This window comes from Cyprinus carpio, chromosome A16 (assembly GCF_018340385.1).
Source record: "Cyprinus carpio isolate SPL01 chromosome A16, ASM1834038v1, whole genome shotgun sequence".
Lineage (NCBI taxonomy): Eukaryota > Metazoa > Chordata > Actinopteri > Cypriniformes > Cyprinidae > Cyprinus > Cyprinus carpio.
Window position 1 is genome coordinate 17208769 of NC_056587.1, and position 22628 is coordinate 17231396.

The following is a 22628-nucleotide window of genomic DNA, read 5'->3' on the forward strand; positions in this document are numbered from 1 at the left end:
ACGCGGGGGCGTGTGGAGGCTCAAAGGCTGAATCCACAGCTGCATTCAAAGCTTTGAAAACATTTACACACCAAAATATAATATTATTTTTTAAACATGTTTGCTATACTTACATATATGTGAAATACGAAGCAAAATGCACCATACAAATCTTAAATACAATGATTTTTTTAAAATTATCATAGAATAATCAAAAACAAATGTGATTGGTCCATCTGGATCAGTGCCTGGAAAAGAAACAGATACCACGTGATAACAAGTGTTAACGTGCAGTTTCACTTTATGTCTAGAGATAATAATTCACTCAAGTACCTAGCCCTAGCCTTAACAGTAGAACTAAAGTAATTCAAATAATAGAATTATTATTTATACTCTTCGTACCTGACCAATAAGGCACAACTTTAGGACTGCAAAACCCTTCTACCCACCTATTCTGTGTCTATGGGTGTGACACTAGGAGGAGATTCCACAACTGCAATACTATTAGGCCTATACAGTCAGGTTTGGTGGTGGGGGGTGTCTCTGACCCCCAAGAAAGGTGTGAATAATTACATTTTAGACACATTATGTGTTTTATTAATGAATCAACGTGTTTAAATGTATCGAGTGAGTCAATGATTCAGTGAACCATTCATAAAGGCAGTCACTTGCATCGATTGAATGAATGATTGAATGACTCACTTAAGACAGGGATTTGCCGCCACCTACTGGCATGTTTAGTTTTATATTCAGAGTATTGTTTCTTTTAAAAAAATAATTTCATATTTCACTATTTATTTATATTGTATGTTGAATGAAAAAAAAAATTTCTAAAGCTACTTCAACTTTTTTTTTTTTTGTAATGTCTATTCAGTGTTTTTTCTGAATTAACACAATGAACACTTATCTTTAACTTTATCTTTAATCGGCACATGATGTACATTAACTAATTAATCTCATTTATTTGAGATTTATTTGATTAATTAATCAGCACATTATGTAATTACTTTTGTTTTTCAATAATCACTTGACAGCCCTTTTTAAGACACAAAATAAAATAAAAAAAATTCTACCACAAGCAGAAGACTGTTAAAAAGGGTGACTAGTTTTGTCAACTACCCCTTGCACAAATCACTGAATACACACACTCACTAATGAATATATATATATATATATATATATAAACTGTAGTTATTTGAAGGTTTAATGGAAAAAAAAAACAGTGTTACATTTTTCTCAGGTAAAGAAAAAACCTGCAATACATACCATAATATTCTTCAGCATCAACTGCTTAACACACACACACACACATAAAAAAAGAAAATAAAAAATGTTTTAATTTAATGCACATTATAGTTAAGTTGTTTGTTGATACCTTATATCTTTTTCAGCGTTTGTATTTCTCTTTAAGGTCTATCGAAGTCGGTTCATCAAAATCTATTAAATGAACTGACCCTTAATTAAGACAATGCAATTACAAAGTTAAACACAATAGTAAAAGAGTCCTCACACTTCACTTTTCGCCAATGTCCGGCGGGGGTCCTAGGGGCCGATTTTTTGGGGACTTGGGAATCACCTTTCCCCCCTCTCTCAATGCCCCAGTCGAGTACACATAACCTTGTTCACGACCTAGAAAGAATAATATATCTGTATTAGTACTATGTGACACTATGATGGACAATTATATAGGTTTTATTAATCATTACTCACCAACTGGACAAGTGCTGATATTGGCATAAACTGTCTCATTAGCTTGATATATAGAGGTTTTAACCCTCTGTACCCGTTTATCACTGAAAATGAAAACAATTATTGAGTTACATTAAAATATAATAAAGATGTACTATTTCAGTCTCCAATTTAAATGAATGACAAGCAATCTTACTGTAGCACGACTGTCTGTGCACTTTGTCCTTTTTTTGTTGGAAATAGCACATACAGCATATTAGAATTTGCACATAACAATTTTTAATTAAAAAATGCACAAAAAAATAATCAGGCTCTTACTTCTTTTCATCACATCTAAAGTGAACAACACAAGCCCAAGCAGCAGCAAACACCCCAGAATGCCAGTCGTCACCATAAGACCAAAACAATTTGAATGGTTTGGTGGAAATGTTTTCTGAACCTGTCCCAGTGAGTTCACAGCTTGGCAAGTGTACACATCCTGCTCAGAGAATGGAACTGAGCTGATGACTATGAAGTTGCTGTGGTCAGTTTTGATTGGAACGTTTTCTAATGGTCCAGATAAGGAGGTCCATTTTATTTCTGGAAGTGGATTCCCTTGGGCAATGCATTTCACCATCATACCCAGAACCTCTAAATCCTTGGATAGGCTGAGGATTTGTGCCGGAGCTACAGTTAACAATCACAACAACAAAAAAAAATCTGTAATTTCATACATACAATGCAGTGGCTCCAAAAAGTATTTAGACACTTAAACTGCAATTAAAATGTATAATACATGTAGAACATGCATACGTGAGGGTGAGTAAATGATGACAGAATTTTCATTTTTGGGTGAACTAAACAACTTAAGTGTCCAAAAGCATCCAAATACTTTCTGGGTTGCTGTTTATTTGTGTGTTAATACAAATGCTGTGTAAATCTTACCATTGACATTAAGCGTTGTGTGTTTCTCGAATTTATTATAATTCAGCTCCACCCTACAGATATACTGTGAGGCATCGGTAAACTGTAAATTATTGATTCCTAAGGAAATGTCTCCTTTTCTGGGGTCACCTTGAAGCAAGAGTCGCTCTGATGATCTTGGAAAAATACAGTTACTGTCTTGTGCATTTGTCTTGTTGTGAAGTATGCATATAAAAATGGGTTCATGTTTGTTGACCTGCATCCATTTAACAGTGATGTCACCGGTGTAAGTATTTTGTTTTGGGTGTGTAAAGATGCAAGGGAGAATCATATTTTGTCCCAATGTGCCATTGACCCGATCCTGTACTTTCATGGTCCATGGTGAACATGATAGCCCTGCGGATGAGAACAGAACAATATATAATATGTTAACATTATACAAGCTCTAAATTAGGAGTTAATCATAGTTTTTAGTGGATATGTTTTCTGATTACATTTATTGATTTCACTTTAATTTTTCATACACTATAAGAATTAAAAAGATACATGAGGAAAGCTTTGCAACTCATTATTGCGTCTAGCAGTTCTGCAGTTCTCTGCCTGTATGGTATCAGAAGAACCCCCCAAAAATGATGCCTAATGTATTGTTTTATTTTTTGCAGTGTAGAATTAGTTATATCCTTGCTTTTAAAATGTAAAAAATAATATATTACCTTTGAGACTACAAATAAAAGAAAGCAAACCAAACACATAATCCTGCATCTTCAGAGAGAACATTCCGCGATCTCACAGACAGAAGATTTCAAATGAAGGTGACTTAAACAAGATGGTAAGTAATGATGAAAATAAGGAACTGTCTACTTGCGTTTCCAAAAAGTGAACTGGTCTGTGCAGGTAGTTTCCTCTGAAAGGCCCTGCTCCAAAAATAAAAAGTTTCTCACAATGAATTGCTTACAGCCGCACCACATGGTGAAATCTTTATCAGGGTTCTTGTGGCTCTTAAATTAAAGTTTCTTAAACTTCTTAAATTATTTCACTAAAGTCTAATCACTAAAGTTATATTATAAAGTTCCAATGTTTGTGTCATTTGATTTTTTTGTCATAGATAGATAGATAGATAGATAGATAGATAGATAGAAGATAGATAGATAGATAGATAGATAGTAATATTGGTAGATGTATGAATTCAGTAATGTGTGATGGTGTGTCAGAAATAGGAACATTTTGCTAGGATTTTATTTCATTTCATTTCATTTCATTCCCTAGCTAGCCAAAGACAATGAGGGCTGGTTTATGAAAGCATCCACAGAGGAGCGGGCGATAGAGGGGTACCCGTAGTGCTGCCCTGTTTTTCACTCACCCACCCACACCCTGGGCCACGGACGGGCCGCCACAGTGCTGTTTAGCTGCACAAGCCTGAACAACAGCCAGCTGTACCAATTAAAGCCCAACCAGGACCAGCGCTACTGCCTGGAGGGCAACCACCGAAACCACTGCGTCTCACTCAGGATCAACAGCGTGACGTTGAAGGATAGTGACTGCTACTACTGCCATGTAGAGATACTGGGGCACCCCCATATGAGCTTTGAGAGCACATTGGGTACACGTCTACGAGTGGAGGGTAAGAAATCATCAGTTGATTTCTGTATGTTACCATCTGATGTCTTAAGAGAGAAGGGAATCATATTTTAACATTGTATCATTACAGTGACTGTAATTTTGCTGCCCTTAATCAACATCTTTTGTTGGTCCTGGAAAACTATTCATGCCCAGACCCAGACTATAAAGCACAGACCCCAAACTAATTATTGCCTAATCAATACATAACTCTAAAAACAGAAATTATAAAAATAATTTGATATGAACTCTAACGGCAAACTGACTGGTTGTTCCAAGACTGTTATACTTAACATTAAGCATATGGACAACAGTGTTGTGTTCCATTCAGAATGCTTTTCAAAATTCAATTTAAAATTCAATACATTTTCTGAATTTGAATTAAGGTTGCAAACAGTGAGCAGAACTGCAATTTGGCTTAAAATGTTAAAAAGGAAGTAAAAAATTAAGTAAAATGAACTAAAAATACTTAACACTCAACCAAAGCATACAATGTTCCCTCTAAGCTGCGCGCGCGCGCGGCCGCGCACTTCTTCCACCGCAGCCGCGCAGAGAGAAATAATGTGCCGCGCACACGCATAAATGAGTTGGGAAAGCCATTTGCGAAAGCGAATGAATTGCAATGCTCGGATAAACCGCTACAGAGTTGGTATCACGATAGAGTTAGAACCGGTGAATGTGGTTAGTTTCAAAGAAAAGGAATGTGCGGCAAATGAGTCGCTGTAGAAACCGAATATTTTAATGGTTGCGTACGAAATAGCTCAAATCGTGCGCCGACGCAAACGCAATGACGTGAAATAAAACGTCATCATGTATTAAAGAAGAGCGGCTTGATTAAGTGCTGGAAACAGCGGATGATGGGCACAGAACGGTAACAAAACTCAGAGACATTTACAGTCACACACAGGTGTAGTTTACATAGCTATAGAAGAATTGACGTTCACGTTTTTATTTTTATTTAAATATTTAACTTACAGATCTCAGTTTAAATGCTTCAGTTTCTGTTCTATTCTATCAGTTTAAATGCTTCAGTTTCTATTCTATTGTATTCTATTCTATCAGGTTTAAATGCTTCAGTTTCTATTCTATCAGTTTAAATGCTTCAGTTTCTATTCTATTCTATTCTATTCTATCAGTTTAAATGCTTCAGTTTCTATTCTGTTCTGTTCTATTCTATTCTATTCTATTCTATTCTATTCTATCAGTTTAAATACTTCAGTTGTTTTGATATATTATGTTAGGCCTATATTATAAACCTAATAAATAATTGACCTTGTTTTTAAATGGAGTCTCTGCTCATCAAGGATGTATTTATTTTTATCGAAAATGCAGAAGAAAAAAAAACAGTAATATTGTGAAACATTATTGCAATTTCTAATATTGGTTTCCTGTTTTAATATACTTTAAAATATAATTTATTTCCCGAGGAGCAAAGCTGAATTTTCAGCATCATTACTCCAGCCTTCAGTGTCATATTATCCTTCAGAAATCATTCTAATATGCTGATTTACTATCAGTGTTGAATCTGTTGTAATGCTTAATATTTTTACTTATTTTTTGTTTTTTTTTTTTTTATTTTTGGAACATGTGATACTTTTTTCTTTTGATTCTTAGATTAATAAAAAGTTAAAAGAACAGCATTTATTCAAAATAGAACTCTTTTCTAAAAATATGTCTTTATTATCACTTTTTATCCATTTAACACATTGTTACTGAATAAAAGTAAAAATAAGAAAAAAAAAAAAAGAAAAAAATTACTGACCACAAACTTTTTAGTAGTGTATATTGTAACACAAAATTTCTATTTTGAATAAACACTGTCCTTTTTTAACTTTTTATTTATCAAAGAATCCCCAAAATAATCACAAGTCCCCAGTAATACAATACATTTTAAAATATACCAAAACAGAAAACAAAACAACATATCAGAATTACAACACAATAATAAAATAAAACTTAAAACATAATAAAATATGCTGAAAATTGCTTTGCTTCATAGGAATAAATTATATTTTAAAGTATATTAAAATAGAAAACTTTTATTTTTAATTGCAATAATATTTCACAGTATTATTTTGTGAAATAATATTCAGTAAGTTTTATCAGGTAATCTAAAATGTACATCATTTAGTCACGGTCAAATCAAATACAAATAGCACATTAAAGTTAAAAAGTTACACACTTTTTTTGTGTGCGCGCTGTACAAGTCTGGTATAAACGATGTTTTTTGCAAAGGTGGCCGAAATGTCCACCCAATAGAGAAAATATTTGCTCAGCAAGAAAAAAAATTAGAGGGAACACTGATATACACTCACCTAAAGGATTATTAGGAACACCTGTTCAATTTCTCATTAATGCAATTATCTAATCAACCAATCACATGGCAGTTGCTTCAATGCATTTAGGGGTGTGGTCCCGGTCAAGACAATCTCCTGAACTCCAAACTGAATGTCAGAATGGGAAAGAAAGGTGATTTAAGCAATTTTGAGTGTGGCATGGTTGCTGGTGCCAGATGGGCCGGTCTGAGTATTTCACAATCTGCTCAGTTACTGGGATTTTCACGCACAACCATTTCTAGGGTTTACAAAGAATGGTGTGAAAAGGGAAAAAGCATCCAGTATGTGGCAGTCCTGTGGGCGAAAATGCCATGTTGATGCTAGAGGTCAGAGGAGAATGGGCCGACTGATTCAAGCTGATAGAAGAGCACAACCTTGACTGAAAATAACCACTCGTTACAACCTAGGTATGCAGCAAAGCATTTGTGAAGCCACAACACGCACAACCTTGAGGCGGATGGGCTAAAACAGCAGAAGACCCCACCGGGTACCACTCATCTCCACTACAAATAGGAAAAAGAGTCTACAATTTGCACAAGCTCACCAAAATTGGACAGTTGAAGACTGGAAAAATGTTGCCTGGTCTGATGAGTCTCGATTTCTGTTGAGACATTCAGATGGTAGAGTAAGAATTTGGCGTAAACAGAATGAGAACATGGATCCATCATGCCTTGTTACCACTGTGCAGGCTGCTGGTGGTGTAATGGTGTGGGGGATGTTGATAAAGCTTTGTGTGAATTACATTTAAAAAGTCCTGAACATTTTAAAGGCCTTATAGACAAATCTGTTTGAAGGAAGAGCACATTGTTTCTCTGAATGGCTGTTGAATTTCTCTGAATAGAGAACTGCAGAGATGGCATATTTTTGTAGGCCAACCCAGAAATTTCCACCACCCTATTTCCTCTGACAAAAACCAGGATATTTCCACTGGCTTTTTGATTATTACAGAAAATAAGCTTTGTGTAAAACAAAAGTTTATGATTCTCTCACATTTTGTTCAAGATAATCTTCACAAATGAGCACAACGTTCATTAATTTTGAAGGCTAAACAAAATCAGTAGAGTAATAAGCTATAATCAACCCACACCATGGTCACATGACTTAAAGGTCACCACCAAGCTTTCAAAAACTCTTTCAATCACCATTTAAAATCTAGTTAGAATAGCTTGAAAGAGCAAGAGTATATACACAATGAGCATGTGAAAGTGGACTAGTGAGTATTTGAGTTTATGTTCGGCATGGCTTTTTCAAGACCTGTAAATCTTTAAATCCAACCACCAAAAAAAAAAAAAAAAAAACCTAAGCCATAAGTGCAAACTTATTTTAAGTTAACTTATTCCTGAAGGGCACTGTTGTAATTCAGTATATTTCACTTCCTGTCATTCCAATCATACCAATTCAAATTTCTGAAAGGGAGCCAATTCTTATATTCTGACAGGTTATTTTTTTATGTTGCTCATTATTAGCTGCACCACGAATCCTGAGTTTGTCAGCTGAAGGGACTGAAGCATATGGCTTCAAAGCCGTATGTCATGTTCAGGGTTCCCCTCTTCCTGATGTTCAGTGGATAGAACCAGATGGTGTTCAGGAGGGAGATACTTCATTCCCTCTTTCTCAGGACACTACCGGGCTATACCATGCTTCATGCCAACTGCTGGACGTCAAGCCTCGACGACAGTACCTCTGTGCGGCTTCAAACTCTTTGGGGAAGGATCAAGCCACGCTCTACCTTTTGCCCCCCAGTCCAGAAAGGTCAACCCCAAAGAGCTCGTTCTTGCTCTGGTGTTGGGTAGCAAGCTGCTTTTGGCTCTGGGTTTGGGAGCTTGGGTAATCAAGAGGAGGTTTAGCATCAGAGCTAGCAGTGTGGAGCACTGAAAAGACACAAATGTCATGCTCAAATAATCAGAACACTCTGGTCTCAAAGCTGTTTCTTGTCCAATGTGTGTTGTTAAAAATACAAAGGATTAAAATAAACTTCCTCTTCTGAAGTGAGCCATAAGACTCTGACGCCCATCTTTGTCTGATCTGACTGGATAATTTAACACAGAGTGACTTATACACTAACTAATATAATAACTAACTGAAAAATATAAATCTTTATCTTTGTTCATTCATCTGTCAAATAAGTTTTGCAAATGAAATTTAAAAAAGCTGTGGGTTGAAAAATATAAAGAATTTTACATTACTTTCCGCCTTTAACTGGGATTACTTGGGATTACTTATACAAAACATCATAACCATTTCTGTCTTCTCGACTGATGGTTTCAAGTCAAACATGGCTTTTTTTTTTCTTAAATAACATGCACCAATGAATCATTCAAAGAAAGACCAGTAGCGAGGATTCAAATCTTAGATTTTGATGTAAGTTTGAACTTTTTTGCAACTTGACTCTTGCGGCACCATTTTATAACTAATGATTTTTTAAATAAATGGCAAAAAAAATATATCAAATAAAGATTATGAAATTATTTTGTTTATTTTATTAAAACGTCTACAGGACTCATTGTTCTATTAGCACTCTTTAATAATCTATTTTAAAATTCTTTATTAATAATCATTGTTTAAATCTTAGCCTGGATACACCTCAATATGCATTTCCACTTACTAATTGTAATAGTCTTATTTAACCAAAAAAGTCTGCAATACAAGTTTTCTTTCACTGCTAATTACATTGCTAGATCAATTTCACTGCCCACCAGACATTATTTTCTAAATCTAGTCTAATGTAGGGGCCTAACTATGTATAGACAGATAAATGTGGAGTATGAACATAAAACCAATCTATATTGATCCCTACACACAGTTCTGAAAGCAAAAAATTAAACATTGAACTTTTGGAGGTCCCTTTACAAGTATTGTAATTAAGACATCTGATTATTACAAAGTATCTCAAAAAGTGAGGTATTTTGGTCCGATATAGCAAATTGGTTTCTTCTTAGAACAGCAGCGAGCACTCTTCCACTTGAAGTTCTTGCTGGGATCCAGGGAAACTGAGGCACACAAGCCGTTCTCCGGCTTTTCAGGCTGTCCGTTCTCCCAGTAAGTGAAGTCCACACTGGGTGAGAAATTGTCTTCGTTTTTCCAGTACCAGTCTGTTGAGTACAGGCTGCGGCGCAGACTGATCCAGCCCTCCGTGGGGTCTTCGCCCGTCATGTTTGAGGCCATCTTATCCTGCCTGCTTTTATTGTTGAGCCTGGCAAACAGATCAGCATTGTCCATGCAGTACTCACGGGACATGGACCAGCTCATTTCTTCTTCACCAAGTACAAACATCTCCGGTGTCACCAGACAGCCATAAGGATCTAAACACACAAACAAATATTCAGTAAGTATTATACATGATTGTTTAAAAAAGAAAAAGAAAGAATTTATTACTATTATTATTTATAAATGTTTTTTATAATCATACTGTTACCAATTAACCTGACTAAGTGGTCAATTACAGCATGGGGATAGAGTTTGATAAAAAAAAAAAAAAAGCTCCTAATTTGGAACTCATGACTCAAAAACATAAATAAAGCTAGAATCAATATTTACTATATTCTTTATATATATTATACATCAAGAGTATATTATAAACAAAGAAATATATATCATATATATATATATATTATTACGATATCAAAAAGTAGTATATATTAGTAAATATTTGAAGAATATAATCATCTTCTACACTGAAAAAAATGATGTGGAAACCATTTTCAAATTGCTAGCAAACTGCACAAATAATTACAAAGACACTGCAACAAACTTAAACTAAATTTTAAAGCAGAAGAACTGGAATAGTATTTTATTTATTTTGGTGGTATTAATTATATATATGGCTTATAAATTTGATTGATCACATTTAAACATAATATGTGTAGGCTATGTACTGTGTATATTTATATGTGTATATATAAATACATACACATACATGTATATATTTAAGACATATGTAATATACATTTATATATAATATAAATCATATATAAATATAATTATATGTAAGGGATAATGCATGGCTATTTGCCCCCTTCAAATCAGACAGAGATGAAATTATTATTGAATTAATTATTGATTGATCTAGAGAGAGAGAAATAACAATTGTGTAAGTTAGGCTACCTGCGTCTGCGCATCTCTCTCTACAATTAATGAAGCTGTGTTTTTAGTTAGGCTACTTTAAAAACAGAGATTTTACCACCTCGTGGCTGAGGAATATTATGCAGTGATCTTGTATCTAGGCTGTTTTATTAATAAAAGTCCCGGGGCAGTGCTGACATCAAATTTCTGATTTGAAGAGGCAGACAGCCATGCATTAGGGTATCCCTTACATATAAATACAGTAGCAAATATGTGTAGAATATAACCATGGTTAAACATCACAATTGTTTTAACACGAACACTAACCTGGGTCCATACTTATAACTGTTGCTGCACTCCCATAGGTACTGTTAGACTCCAAGCGTTCGAACATATATACACCAATCCTTTCAGAAGTATGCCAGATTGTGGTTATCCTTTGTCCCGCCACTAGAGCCCAAGAGTACTCTGTGCCAGACAAAACGTTCCAGTTGATGTTCAAAGGCAAAGGCTTATCGTTCATTCGCACACCATTAGTGCTGGATGTGTTAGCAATCACCAAGACCACACTGCTTGAGGAATTCAAATCTACCAGATAGCACCCAGAGAACATGCTTATTGGAATGAGGTCTAGAATGAGCCCAGGACTGACAAATCGGAGGGAAACATGCATGGAAGTAGAAATATGCAAGATCCTGTTCGCAATATTTGGTAATAATGGCAGAATGTCTGAAGAATTTTTCACCCAAACACCAGTACATGTAGTTAAATAACCCTGACAGACCCTGAAGGGTTTATTTGTTGTCACAAGTAGCTGTTCGGGCCTGAGGTAAGGTGGCATAAGGAATCTGTCTTCATTTTCATCTAACACAAACGGTTGGAGCTGGTTCAGAATCATGTTGCATGAGCAGTTTTTGCTGTCAAAACATGGATGGGTCAGAATCACAGCTACTTCGTAATCTGCGTTGATTTCTCTCACCATCTCATTAATCTGAATCTGGTAAAGATTGTAAGGATCGAGCCTTATTGTATCTTCTTGGCTCTGACCTCTTTCATCTACCCGTTTGATGGTGACCTGGTTGTTCTCATCCACTGCATTGATAATCATCAGCCTAAAAGGGAGGAATCTGACATCTGATGTAATCGTAAGGTTAAAGGACGCAGCTATCTTGGTGTAATTCAGAGAGGGAACATGATACACCTTTCCCAGGTTTTGTTCAGGCTGGACAACGTGAGACTGGAATCTCCCCTCCCGTCCACTCACAGAAACCACTGTGATGTTTTTATCACTGGTGATTCGAAATGTCTTATTGGAAGACTCAAACTGGGATTCTTCAACCTCCTTCGTCAAATTCAAAGTCCAAACGGTTCCAATTGCGAGGCTTGCATTTGTGGTGACATTGTCGCTGGCCATATAGGTGACATTGATCATAGTGTCTGGGTGAAGGGTAGTAATTTTGAGTAGGTTAAAGGTCTTTCGATAATAAAATGCTATATTCTCGGGGAATGCAGTGATGAAACTCGTCCCACAATTGTCCATTGAAAGCCCTGTGAATGTTCAACAGTCTAAAAATCATGCTTGTTTCAAATTTCAAACTAATTTTCAGCCAGTGATAATCACTAGAGATGCACCAACAGGGTAATTACTTGCATCTGGTATCAGTATTCTAAATATATATATATTGGCATAATTGCACTTTGAAAATTCTGAGAACATCAAAGATTTAAGTTTTTTTTTTTTTTTGAACATGAACAATAGAAAAGATGGCCAGTTGCAATATTTACTGTATAAAAGCAATTTCAGGGACTTGAGCATAATTCATTTAATAAAAAAACAACAACAAAAAAAAACATCTTCTGGAGTTCAAAATGTTTGGTGTCTTTGAATTGGTATTGGTGCATCCCTAGTAATTATATTAAATAATTAAGAACATAAGAGATTTGTCTATATGCATTATTTACCTTGACTAAACATCAAAATGGTCAAAAGAACAGCCAACATGACTGCGTATTTTGCATATACAGCTCCACCTTGTGTGAAGTTGGATTCAGCTGCTGTGCACTAAGCTGCCAAAAAAAAAAAAAAAAATAGTAAATGACAAATCATTTTTAAAAACGCTTAGTTGATCCAGTGTTTATTATACAAAATTCACATGCAAACAACAGTAAACCATATTTTCCACCGAGGAAGCTCTTCTTACAGTTAGTCAAACAAGACTATGTAAAATACCTGCTTTCAATACGTTTTGTCTTTCATTTGAAGTTGCTCTTTTTTGTGTTGGGGGGTGGAGCAAAAAATATGGTACAAAGTAATATTGTGAAATATTATAATTTAGAGATTACTGTTTTCTGTCTTAATATATTTTAAAATGTAATTTATTCCTAAGCAAAGCTGGATTTTCAGCATCCATAACTTCATTCTTCAGTGTCACATGATCCTTCAGAAATGTTTTGATGTATATAAAGTTTAAAAGAACAGCATATATTTTTGTAACTTTAGAAATATGTCACTTTTGATCAGTTAAATGCATCCTTGCTCAACAAAGGTATTATTTTCTTTCCAATACATACATTATATACAGGAGTACATCTACTGACACCAATGCCATTAGATATGTTCAGATTCAGAAGGCACTGAAACAATTAAATTAACATTTCACAAGCAAGAAACAAATTGTAAAAATTTATCAATTATTTTTTTTTAACTATAGCTATCAAGAATTTAGGAAACATAATCCTGATGAAGAACAACATTAATAGATTACTCTTCAGGCTATAAAATTGTGTTGAGCAGCCCTACATTGAGTAGTCACATTTTAAATACTAAAGGGTTTTAGAATTTCATACAAAGTGAACTAAATACTAGAAACAAATATTAGTTAATATCTTGGAGGCTCTTAGATCTTTTTTATACTTTTAAATAAATGCATCAATTAAATTTATTTTCCACTGATTTGTCATTTGCTTAAATTGTACATTTCTACAAATTTTACAATGGTCTATAAAGACAACCAATTGTTCTGCTTAAGCTTAGATTAAACAAATACTACTCTAAATATTGATAAAGTGCTATGCCTGCACCCTAAAGATCACTTTTATGGAGAACATTCAGAAATATTTACAGTTTACCTAATTCAAACATAAATGAATGAATGAGATAGTTTGCTTCACTGACTGAAACGATAAAAATCCTACCTTACCGTGGCCAGCACTCTTCCTCTATCTGAACAGAACAAGCCGTGTGTTCACTGTATATTCAGTAAAAGAACATTTGACATTCAAAAACTTTTCTCTCTTCTCCCCATGTGATTTTGCATACGATTCTAGAAAGGTTTGTGTCTTAAGATCAACAAGTTTCATATTACAGGTCTGGAAATTCACCAAAACCTTCGTAAGACACTTTATTCATTCAAAATAATTCAGTTCCAAAACTTAAAGTTAAACAGTGTTACAATTTCATCAACAACCAAACTGATAATTGTTTGTATATCTACACATCACAACCCTCAATTATATTGTTTAAATTTCTTAATGAATACACAACATAAAGCTCCTTGTTCCTCTCAAGCGTTCGCTGTCTTTGTACTTTACTCTGACAAGCAGTCTGTGGTGGGAAAGCATGAAATTTGTTTCGAGTTTTGACTTAAGTTCTCCACTGCTGAAATCTGATCAAACATCTGTTTTTCAACTGAATTATGTCAAAAAACAACACCCAATACAACATCTGCATGCTTTGGTGGTGTTTGGTCACAGCCCTTCAAGGCCACATTTGTGTATTTTCTGCACAGACATACTGTATTTGGTATTCAAAATACACAATTTCCTTTACTTTGCATAAAACAATGGAGAGGTTAGTGGAAAACATTACCTGTTTTCATTCTTACGATATGAAAACCTTAGCCTGGCACTTACTCTGTTAATCAAATCTGCAAAAATATGAAACAAATATCATGTGTATGGTGTTTGTTTGCTTCATGGTTTGAATTTCTTCCTGAAGCAGCAATAACTCCTCCAAATAGAAAAACAATCCACCCGTTTCACCTTATATATAATCAAGACATCCCAAAAAAAAGAAACCTACAGAATAATTGTTTTTCCAGTAAGATATTTTAATGGGAAAAAAAAAACATGCTGATGTATAAAACTTCTTGTCTCTTTGGCACTATATTTCAATGGGGAAATTAGAGTGAGGCTTTTCTGAAGTCAGTCTCATTTATTTACAGAAATAGTTAAGTGTGAATAAATAAAGATTGAATTTATTTTAAGGGACTTGTCATTACATACCCTTTAAAACTCCCATTTTAATTACAGACATTCTCAAGATATGGCACTTCAAAAGGGAAAATACTCAATATGAACCAAGCAATGGCAGGAAGATTTTACACTGATTTAATCCTGCCCTCCCCCAGCATGACCTAGAGGTTTACGTGGTTCTCCAGGTCACCCCGGGTGCTTGCGTGGACCCTTTCCTCTCCCAGCCCCTTCTGTCCTTCCAGCCCCTGTTCCACCCCGCTTCCTTCTCTGTCCATGTTTCGGAGTTGCTGCTTCCTCTTTGAGAGTCTGAGCCCACAAAGCATTAAAAGAACCTGGAGCTTGGTAACCTGGCTGGTTCTTATCAAGTGAGTCTCTGGAGAGCAGAACCCATATACTGGGTACATTTCTGCTGACTGTGAGACTGTCCAACCCAGCCTCAGGCTCTAGGGGCTCCCAGACCTCCTGAACTGTGCGATAGACCAGTTTGGTGTGCTGGTGTAGGCCGTGTACACGCCTTTTCATGATCTCCACGCACGTGATGGCTTTAGCCACGCTCTGACCAACACCCGTGAACACAATTTGGCGGCACAGATTCTCCCCCGATCCAACGCTCACCTCTGAGCCTTCATGAGGGCCTGGATGATCTGCGGAGGCTGTTTTCTCCTCCATGCGGCTTAAAGCGAACCTCATGAGGTTTCGGATTTTGCTGCCATCCTTCACTCGAACTTCTGGAGTGTCGCTGGGCAGGTTGGGGAACGGACACAGGGAGGGCTGCTCGACTGTACGGGCTTTTCTGTAGTTCTCCATGTCACGTAGCCTTTACCCGTGGAAATTAAAAAAGACAAAAGGCAAATCTAATGACTGTGTATGAGTAGTTTTTTTTGCATAAACATCCCCTCAAAAAAAATCTATACTGTACCAGTATAAGCCCAATTGGTAAAGTGTGTTTTCTTTACCAACTAGTATATTGAAAGAGTTGTTACCTGTAGCAGAAGAACCGCTTCTCAATATTATTAACTCGTCATTATCTTTAGGTCACGTCCCAAAACCATTCAAGCTGGCGGTTATTAAGCCTCTTATTAAGAAACCACAACTACATCCTAATGAACTGGCAAATTACAGACCCATTTCAAATCTTCCATTTATGTCTAAAATTTTAGAAAAAGTTGTGTCTGCTCAATTGTGCTCCTTCCTGCAAAAAAAAAGATCTCTATAAAGAATTTCAGTCAGGTTTCAGGCCCCATCATAGCACAGAAACTGCACTTGTTAAAATTACAAATGACTTGCTTCTTGCGTCAGACCAAGGCTGCATCTCATTGCTACTTTTACTTGATCTTAGTGCTGCGTTCGACACATAGATCACGACATACTCATAGATCGATTACAAAACTATACAGGTATCCAAGGGCAGGCTTTAAGATGGTTTAGATCCTACCTGTCCGATCGCTACCACTTTGTTTATTTAAATGGGGAGTCATCTCATTTATCACCAGTAAAATATGGAGTGCCACAAGGATCTGCCCTAGGTCCTCTGCTATTTTCATTATACATGTTGCCCCATGGTGATATTATTAGAAAATACGGAATTAGTTTCCACTGTTATGCTGATGATACTCAACTATATATCTCAACAAGACCAGATGAAACTTGTAAATTATATAAGCTAACAGAATGTATTAAAAATGTAAAAGATTGGATGACCAATAATTTTCTCCTATTAAATTAAGATAAGACAGAGATATTACTTATTGGACCAAAAAACATTACACAGAATCTCGTAGGTTACAATTTGCAACTAGACGGATGTACTGTTACTTCCTCTACAGTCAAAAATCTGGGTGTTATATTAGACAGCAACTTGTCTTTTAAAAAATCATATTTCCCATGTTACAAAAACAGCATTCTTCCATCTTAGAAACATTGCCAAGGTACGAAACATGTTACCTGTTTCTGATGCAGAAAAGCTAGTTCATGCATTCATGACCTCTAGACTGGACTATTGTAATGCGCTGCTAGGTGGTTGTGCTGCATCCTCAATAAACAAGCTACAGGTAGTCCAAAATGCAGCGGCTAGAGTCCTTACCAGGTCAAGAAAATATGATCACATTACCCCAATAGTACAGACTTTGCACTGGCTACCTATTAAGTTCCGTATCAGTTACAAAATATTATTACTTACTTATAAGGCAAGTAATAATAAACTCACACAACAATCCATCAGGTCACAAAACGCTGGACTTTTGATAGTACCTAGGATAACAAAGTCCACTAAAGTAGGTAAAGCTTTTTCGCATTTGGCTCCCAAACTCTGGAATAGCCTTCCTGATAATGTTCGGGGTTCAGACACACTTTCTCTGTTTAAATCTAGATTAAAAACCGACTCTCTGGCCAAGCATTCAAATAATGCATCTCATAATTTGGAACTGCAGTTATATCTGATCAAATGCGCATTATTATTCTTTAGCTTCGGTTAAACTAATTAATTTTACTTGGCTGGAACAGCAGCTATGCTAATTATGTCTCTATTTGTTTCTCTGTTTTGCCACAAGCTCCAGTCTGGATCCAGAACACCTGAGAAGAGATGATGCCAACCCCTCAGAGGACCTCAGATGATGCTAACCCAGAGACAACATACAGAACTACCACATTTTGCTATAAGTTTGATTGCATAATTGCTGTCATTAGTGTAAATCGTCTGTTTGTTTACGTCTTTTTCCGATTTTTTCAATTTTTCCGAACATTTCTGCCGTATGCACATAAACTGACAGTCACCACTGATAAGCTACTACTAAACATTGTAGAAACTTAATTTTCTGTAAAATTGCTTTGCAATGATTTGTATCGTAAAAGCGCTATACAAATAAACTTGAATGGAATTAAATTGGTTTCAAAGACCCCAGGTCTCATTAAAATAGTATTAAAAATTCATAAATAAATATTTTTGTGACAGTGTACTCTTGAACAAGGGTGATTTTCATAAATGGCAGCTCGAGTTAAGTGATTTAAATGTTTTAAATGAATACAGTTTATTACAAAAATGTGTTCTCTATTTAAAATATACATTTAATAATTCGAAAACAAAATTAATATTCAGAGAGGCACATTAAATGTGTGCCAAACTTACTTTACCGTCCTTTGCTAAAGTACTGTAGCAATCTGGCTAACCAGTTCAGATGTCTGCAGCTGTTTTTCTAAAAACCGCGGGCTTTTGTCGTTCCATATGAATAAACTGCGGCCGCTGTGATTCAACAGTCTTTTGAAAACACTGAGTTAACTACAACCAAAACAACACAGTTTACGAAGTTAAAATGTTATTCTAAAATTCACACAATCCACATGTAACAGCGTGTGACGTACACTGCCGATAATGTGACAATATGACGTAAAGTGCCGCACATGTTCATGGGAAGTGTAGTTTTCAGGGCCGGAATATCCATTGGGCATGGGCACGAGCACTAAGTTATCACTTAAATGCATTTATTTAATATTTTGTTGTGAAATAATAGGGAAGCTCAAGCAATGACCACATATGGCACGAGGAGGATAATCCCTTTAAGATGTCAAATTACTTATCAAATTAATTTATTTTTACATTCCTGCCGCTCCTTCTAAAAGAACGTCAACAAGTCATTTATTAGGACACAGCGCCACCAAGCGTTCTGAATCAGGACCTTGTCACAGCCGATCCAATGCATGAGCGAACTGTCTAAATGAATCAACGTGAATCCTAAACAATTTCAAACTTTTTACAAACACATTTGACCGAATGGATCAATAGTGATTCTTTCTCGAATCGGTATCTCTGATTCTAAACTACTTATAGACTCGACTGCTGGAATTTTTATCAGGGAAACTGCTTAGTTATTAGGTCAGATTGGTTTCCCCATAAAACAAGACAATTATTAATAAAAAACAAATCAAGTATGAACATAAATTACATCACAAAATAAATAGATAACCAAAAAAAAAAAAAAAATACATCAATCAATCAACCTCAACCTCAATCTAAACCAAACAATGTATGAATTTCTTTGTTCTCCTTAACATAAAAGAAGATATTCTGAATTTGAAGAATGTTCGTAACCAGAAAGTTTCTAATCCCCACTGACTCCAATAGTGTATTTTTACATTTAAAAAAAAATATATATATATATATATTATATTATGGAAGTCATGGGGGCAGAGCACCTGTATGGTTACCAGTATTGTTCCAAATATATTATTTTACATTCAACAGCAGAAAGAAACTCATACAGGTTTAGAACAACAACAGAATTATCATTTTTGGGCGAACTTTTCCTCTGAAGCAGCCAAATATAGCTGCTGTGGTCACTTGTGTCAATAATGTAAATCAAACATTCGAAAGAAAATCACTCACTGTCCTTGACTGAATCACTTCTGCAAAATAAATAAGAATGAATGTATTTAGAATTTATAGAGTGAAGACTATTCGGTCTATTTGTACATTTACTTTATACAATATAATATGTCTTATTCAGTTCTTTAAGTTTTTTAAATAGGTTGATTTATGTATCTTAATTCATTTGTAATTTGTGACTGTTTAATTGTCTTCAGTAAGCTTGTTTTTACTTAACCTAGTATAGTTATTTTGTGTATGTGTGTGTGATATTGAAATTGGTATCAAACATTTTGATAGGATAAAAATCCTTTTTAAAGCTATATGTATATCATTATTGTGAAGGGGGGCCCTGCAGTAAGTCATAACTCGGGACCCAGTGAGGACTTAATGTAGCCCTGTGCCCAGGGGCAAGATAACCCCTCCAACTTATTTTTTCTTCTTGACCATAGACATTAGTTTATTTTTATTTTTGTCATTTTATCTGAATATCAACAACAATTTTTGAGATTTGGTCAGTCGAAACAGTTAATTTTATCTTTAAGAAAATTGTTATCTTTGTGGAGACAGCAGTGTTTTTAGATATTCATTTTTAAGTAAGAAAAAAATATAATAGTTTTATCCTTTTTACTGTTTTTATATCTTTTTTTATTTAAAAAAAATCAGTCTGAATCATAGTGTTGCTATTATGAAATATCTTTGATTAAAATATAGTCAATTAAATATGTAAATTTTCATATGCCTGCATAGAAGTAGAAGTCATTGAATAAATTTACCTCTCAGATTAATGTCTTTTACTTGGATTCTGTCTTGTCTGTCATCTGTTATTCAATTATCTAACAAAATTGTTAAAACAAGGCAGAGGGGCTTCTTGCCTTTTTGAATAATTTTACTACATTTTGTGCTATAACAACCAAATGAGCAAATATTTCTGTTTATTTCCCTTAAAGGTATAGGGTAGGCGATTTCGGAGAGGCTAACAATAGCAAGCTAGCTTTGAAAGCATAATTTCCACCCTCCCTGCAAATTGGAGGTATGCAAATACCTTTTTATTATCATTTTATGGTCCCACATCTTCCACAGGCAATATAAATACTTATAAATAGCCTACATTTAAACCACTTTACTTAGTGATTGCTATCAGGATGTGAAGAGACTTTCAACCAGCATTACAAAAAATGTTTTTGAACCAAATCACCTGCCCTGCCTTTAATAACACAATGCATGATCATCTTAAATTTACTGAATCTGTAACAGTTTAAAAGTAAATGCACATCGTACTTATAGGAAGCATCTTTGCCCATCTTACCCTAATATTTTTCTGGGGCTTGTGATCATAGCATCCATACCGCTGAAACACTTCAAAAGGACAAAATCTTCATCTTCACTGTTCAGCAAAGGGAACATAAAGGTGGCAGATTTGCATGTTACTGTCTGGTGAAATGTCCTGTTTTAGGAAAGCTAATTTCTTCATTTAATCAAAAAGTAATTGAGATATCTTTAAATCATATAGTTTTCAAAAGTTATAGCTCTAAATGTAGATGGTTTAGGTTCAAGCATACAGTGCCATGTAACACTGTATGACAGCAATGAAAATAAATTAATAAGGCACAAATAAGGACTACATGCATAAAAAAAACAATGCATTATATCTCAAGATTGACACTTAATGTCATGCTTTATACAATTTTATTTTGTTATATACAACCCTTTAAAGTTTTACGTTGATTATAATATTTTTGTTCATTTTATTAATGATATACATTTTTTTGTTGATGTGGCATTCATAATTTCCAGATCTACTTCCTGTTTCCATTTGAGTCAATGTCTAAGATAAGTTGAAAAACAGTTTAATTCAAATATCAACACAACTGCTTAATATGACCTTAACCTTATATAATTTTAGCATGTATATAAAATAAATCTAACATAAAGACATTGCAATCATTAAAAATACAGCTCAGATATGCAGGTGGTTATGCCGTATGAACTTATTGAACCTAAAGAATAGCATGACTAACAAGCACTAAACGTTAAGTACCAACAATTGTTGTGAAGGAATGAGGTAAGCTGGCCTTTTGTAGCAGACTGGCTTCTTTTTATCACAGCAGCGTGCACTTTGCCATTTGAAGTCATTTTTAGGGTCAAGTGACACTGAAGTACATAAGCCCTTCAAAACGTTCAGTGGATGCCCGTCATCCCAGTGAATGTAATTGACAGAGATTGGGGGCTCATACTCCTCCTGCCAGTACCAATCTGTAGTTAGTAAACTGCGGCGGAGACCGATCCAGCCATCCCCATCCTCCTTGGTCAGGTTATCAGCCATGTCCTTAAGGACAGATTTAGTTATAGGACAGGCAAACTGATTTGCTTTATTTATGCAGTACTCACGAGACTCCGTCCAACTTAGAGGGTCCTTTCCAATTGCAAATGCTCCAGGAACTAACATACAGCCATGAAGATCTAAATGCATGAAAAAATTAACAGATTTTTACCTTTTGCCTTCCACCAGCAAGGGTCGTGCACCATTCAAAATTGAATTGAGAATGTCTATCAGACAGACAGATATATATTTGTTTGAAATGAGATCTTTTACCTGGTTTTTCATTGATTGGTATAGCCGGGCCTCCAAACATTACTTTTGCAGACATATGTTCCAGCATATAAACACCAATCCTTGATGTTGGATGCCAGATTGTGGCAATTTGATCTGGTATAGTTACAACAGCCGAAGAGTAGTTTGTGCCAGCGATTGCAGTCCAGTCAGATGCTGAGAGCAAACCATTATGTGTGTGAACATCATCTTTACTGTCTGTTTCAGCGATCACCAATGCCTTGCCATTTGTTGAAGAAAATTGCAGCAGGAAGCAAGCAAAAAACATGGTTTCTGGGATCAACTCCACAATGACGCCCGGACTGAAAAGCCTGAGGGACACTTGCTCTGTTGCATTTACCAGCTGGGATTTCTGCAGGTCTGGAAATGGCAGAAGCGTTGAGGGAGAAGCCTGTAGCTGGTTACCATTGTGAAATAGCGAGGACGTGTTTTCTGACAGCATAAGTAATTTGGTCTCAGAATTGTTGAAGATGGAAGGTACGATAAAGCTCCGACCCTGAAACTTTGTGGGAAGAATCTGATTTATTACTAAGTTACAGTTACAGCTCTGAGTCTCTACACATGGGTGGGTCAGTATCACAGCGATTTCTTTGCTTGATTTGACCCTCAAAACAGAACCGTTGGTCTGAAGCTGCACCAGCTGGTAGGAATCCATACTGAACGTCTCATTTTGAATACCTGATGTTGATGTTTGCTTGACTAAAGTGACACTGTTTTGACTGTCCACCGCATTGATAATGAGTAACTTGAATGAGCTGTATCTTATGGCTGTACTGACAAGGCTAGTTAGGTTGAAAGATTCAAGATACCCTGGGTA

The 22628-nt window shown here is 35.5% G+C and overlaps 3 protein-coding genes and 1 pseudogene across 4 annotated transcripts; 1 reads left to right on the forward strand and 3 right to left on the reverse strand.

The window, feature by feature from the left end:
- Positions 1-5: 5 nt before the first annotated feature.
- siglec15l (sialic acid binding Ig-like lectin 15, like) lies at positions 6-3537 on the reverse strand. Its single transcript, XM_042772999.1, has 8 exons — positions 3285-3537; positions 2593-2967; positions 1987-2334; positions 1865-1892; positions 1690-1772; positions 1490-1608; positions 1246-1266; positions 6-227 (listed from the first exon to the last, which is right to left on the reverse strand). The coding sequence occupies exons 1-6, from the start codon at positions 3346-3348 to the stop codon at positions 1493-1495; spliced, it is 1014 nt and encodes a 337-aa protein (XP_042628933.1). The 5' UTR covers positions 3349-3537; the 3' UTR covers positions 6-227; positions 1246-1266; positions 1490-1492.
- Positions 3514-8734, forward strand: LOC109090898 (annotated as a pseudogene).
- A 299-nt stretch (positions 8735-9033) lies between these two features.
- Positions 9034-15592, reverse strand: LOC109098217. Its single transcript, XM_042772998.1, has 4 exons — positions 15456-15592; positions 12549-12653; positions 10914-12134; positions 9034-9826 (listed from the first exon to the last, which is right to left on the reverse strand). The coding sequence occupies exons 2-4, from the start codon at positions 12586-12588 to the stop codon at positions 9414-9416; spliced, it is 1674 nt and encodes a 557-aa protein (XP_042628932.1). The 5' UTR covers positions 12589-12653; positions 15456-15592; the 3' UTR covers positions 9034-9413.
- On the reverse strand, positions 14251-18238 carry LOC109104884 (ribonuclease P protein subunit p25-like protein). Of its 2 annotated transcripts, none has more exons than XM_042773000.1 (2): positions 17965-18238; positions 14251-15657 (listed from the first exon to the last, which is right to left on the reverse strand). In XM_042773000.1, exon 2 carries the CDS (start codon positions 15645-15647, stop codon positions 15027-15029), a length of 621 nt encoding a protein of 206 aa, XP_042628934.1. In that variant the 5' UTR covers positions 15648-15657; positions 17965-18238; the 3' UTR covers positions 14251-15026. The 2 variants fall into 2 exon arrangements, with proteins under 2 accessions (XP_042628934.1, XP_018973740.1); XM_019118195.2 differs by having other exon boundaries at positions 14251-15663; positions 17965-18237.
- Positions 18239-22628: the final 4390 nt, after the last annotated feature.